Source organism: Haplochromis burtoni, unplaced genomic scaffold, assembly GCF_018398535.1.
Source record: "Haplochromis burtoni strain Fernald_Lab_line unplaced genomic scaffold, NCSU_Asbu1 Contig_341, whole genome shotgun sequence".
Taxonomy (NCBI): domain Eukaryota; kingdom Metazoa; phylum Chordata; class Actinopteri; order Cichliformes; family Cichlidae; genus Haplochromis; species Haplochromis burtoni.
This window is the reverse complement of record NW_024582702.1, coordinates 593,162-595,408: the sequence shown is the minus strand read 5'-3', so window position 1 is coordinate 595,408 and position 2,247 is coordinate 593,162. Positions and strand designations below refer to the sequence as shown.

The 2,247-nt window shown below is 39.7% G+C and overlaps 1 protein-coding gene across 1 annotated transcript in view; it reads left to right on the top strand.

Moving 5' to 3' along the window:
• apba1a (amyloid beta (A4) precursor protein-binding, family A, member 1a) overlaps nucleotides 1-2,247 on the top strand; it is a 65,429-nt gene that overhangs the window by 12,855 nt on the left and 50,327 nt on the right. Inside the window, exons 3-4 of the mRNA XM_014340290.2 lie at nucleotides 275-373; nucleotides 455-494. Coding sequence (XP_014195776.2) covers nucleotides 275-373; nucleotides 455-494 — 139 coding nt within the window. The remainder of the gene's footprint in view (nucleotides 1-274; nucleotides 374-454; nucleotides 495-2,247) is intronic.

Below are 2,247 nucleotides of genomic sequence, written 5' to 3'. Positions count from 1 at the left end.
AGGACGATACCGGTACCCATCCCTACATGTGGGACTAATAAAGGTTATCTTATCTTATCTTAAAAGGGAGTTTTTCTTTCCCACTTCCAAATTCTTGCTCATAGGGGTTGTGTGACTGGTCAGATTTCTTTATTAAACTGTAGGCTCTTTACCTTACGATGTAAAGTTAGCACTCTAAATAAGACTGAATTGAATGTTGTTCTACGTAGTAAGAAATCACAGATCTGCATTAAAATGTGTTTGTTATTGTGCTTGTTTTCATTCTCTTTTGCAGTCGCCTGGTTCAGCGTCACCTTCTCCACCAGGAGCAGAGTCCTCCAGTCAGCACCTGCTACAGCACGACAGCTTTGAAACCTCTCCCACCAGTAAAGAGGTGAGGTCAACACTGGATTACTCGTTCAGTAGTCAACTCACACAGTTAACAATTAACATACTTTTGTCTTTTCATTTACAGTCCAGGAGAAGCCTTGCGTCCTTTCCCACATATGTAGAAGGTGAGTTTCAAATTGCCCCACAACTCCATGATATGAGATCATTTCATATGTCAGTCATTAATGGCCGAGGCTAAGCCTGATCTATGGGAATATGACCACAGATACAAAGAAACTGATCTTTCTCTGAGGGACTCTCCTTTAGTGTTAGGGTGAGGAGCTCAGTTGTAAGCTATTCCAGCTGGGCATGTCCTACTGGGAGGAGCCCCCAGTGTAGACCCAGGACATGCTGGACAGATGTGCTGGTAACAGCTCAGTGTTTGGAGTAAGAGGGAGGTCTTCTTAGGCTGTTGCCTCAGCGACCTGACTTCAGATAAGCAGAAGAAAATGTCTGGATTATTTCTTGTGTTGTTGTTTAGCTTTTATTGAAGTGGTTGTCATGAATTTTCCACGACATAATGCACAGTGCACCACACTTTTCAGTTGTGATTTATTCTTTTTTTTAAATTATTTAAATGATTTTGTTATTTTGTTGTACTTTAGTAATACGTGAGCATCTTCTGTAGTAACATGCCATATTGAACGGCTGCACAGTTAAGCAGCATCATTCATCACTGAAGAATGCGATTCATGGTTTGAAATGCCTTCATTCGTTTTTGACATTGTCCATTAAATGGTTCTTACATTTAACTCAATATCTGAGTGTTTCTTAGTTTAGACTAGTTGGTTAGTTTTTAGTTCTTTCTGCCTCCCCTCCTCAGCACCAGCGTCACCCTGTGTGACACTCACACGGCCCGATGTTGAGCCACTCTGTCGTTCCTGCTCTGATCTTCACACAGATCAACTGGAGCAAAATTCAGCCATTATACTCATTTCAACACAACAACACATTTTCCTGTATGTATGCTGCATATACATTTGCACGCTGCAGCTCAGTCACACATGAATATCATGCGTCTTCATAATTCCAGCCTGACGTCTCAGTTACACAGGAACACTTTCACAATCACAGTGCACTCTGTATTATTTCCTTTTAAAATCATACACGTTAAAGTCACAGAGTCTCACATCTGTCTTTTACTCGCACACACAGAGAGCCAAGAACACATCATAACTCAAACTGCATGGTATTATTCATCATATTGATCCGTTTATTCATGACTATACTTTGATTAGAATCAAGCTTGATTAACTATTAACCAAAAACCTGGATGTTAAGTGCTTTGATTCCACTTTTGGGCAAAGATGAGTCAAACTCTTTGATACCACAGGGGAAAAGACCAAAAGTTAAAATGCTTTGTTTTCCAGTTTTTAATAAAAATTACAACAATACTGTCACAAATAATTTGTATTAGGTGTGAAAGTGAGAGAACCCAAAGTGCAGGACAAGTCCAAAGATTTCAAAAGTCGGTAAAACAAAGGATAAAATACTCCAGGATGGTGCATCAGTGTGTGAAGAGGCATCTCTGGGAAGACTGGTGGCTGAAAACTTTTAGAAGATCCCTATTTTCAGATTCCTGTCCATTTCTAACACACACTTCAATAACAGTGTCATCCAAGTATTTCTGGATGTGGCAGGATTGTACTTAAAGTCTGCTGTATACAAGGCGAAAAGGAATTTTCAAGGACGTCCTTGAAAATTAAAAACATAACTCTCATACATTCAATTAAATTTATTTATAAAGCACCAAATCACAGCAACAGTCGCCTCAAGGCTGTATTATTGTAATAATTGGGGGCGCGGTATGAAAAGAAAAAAGGACTCTTAGACACTGCTGGCATAACTGACATGTTTTTGACGGGGCTCCCACACAAA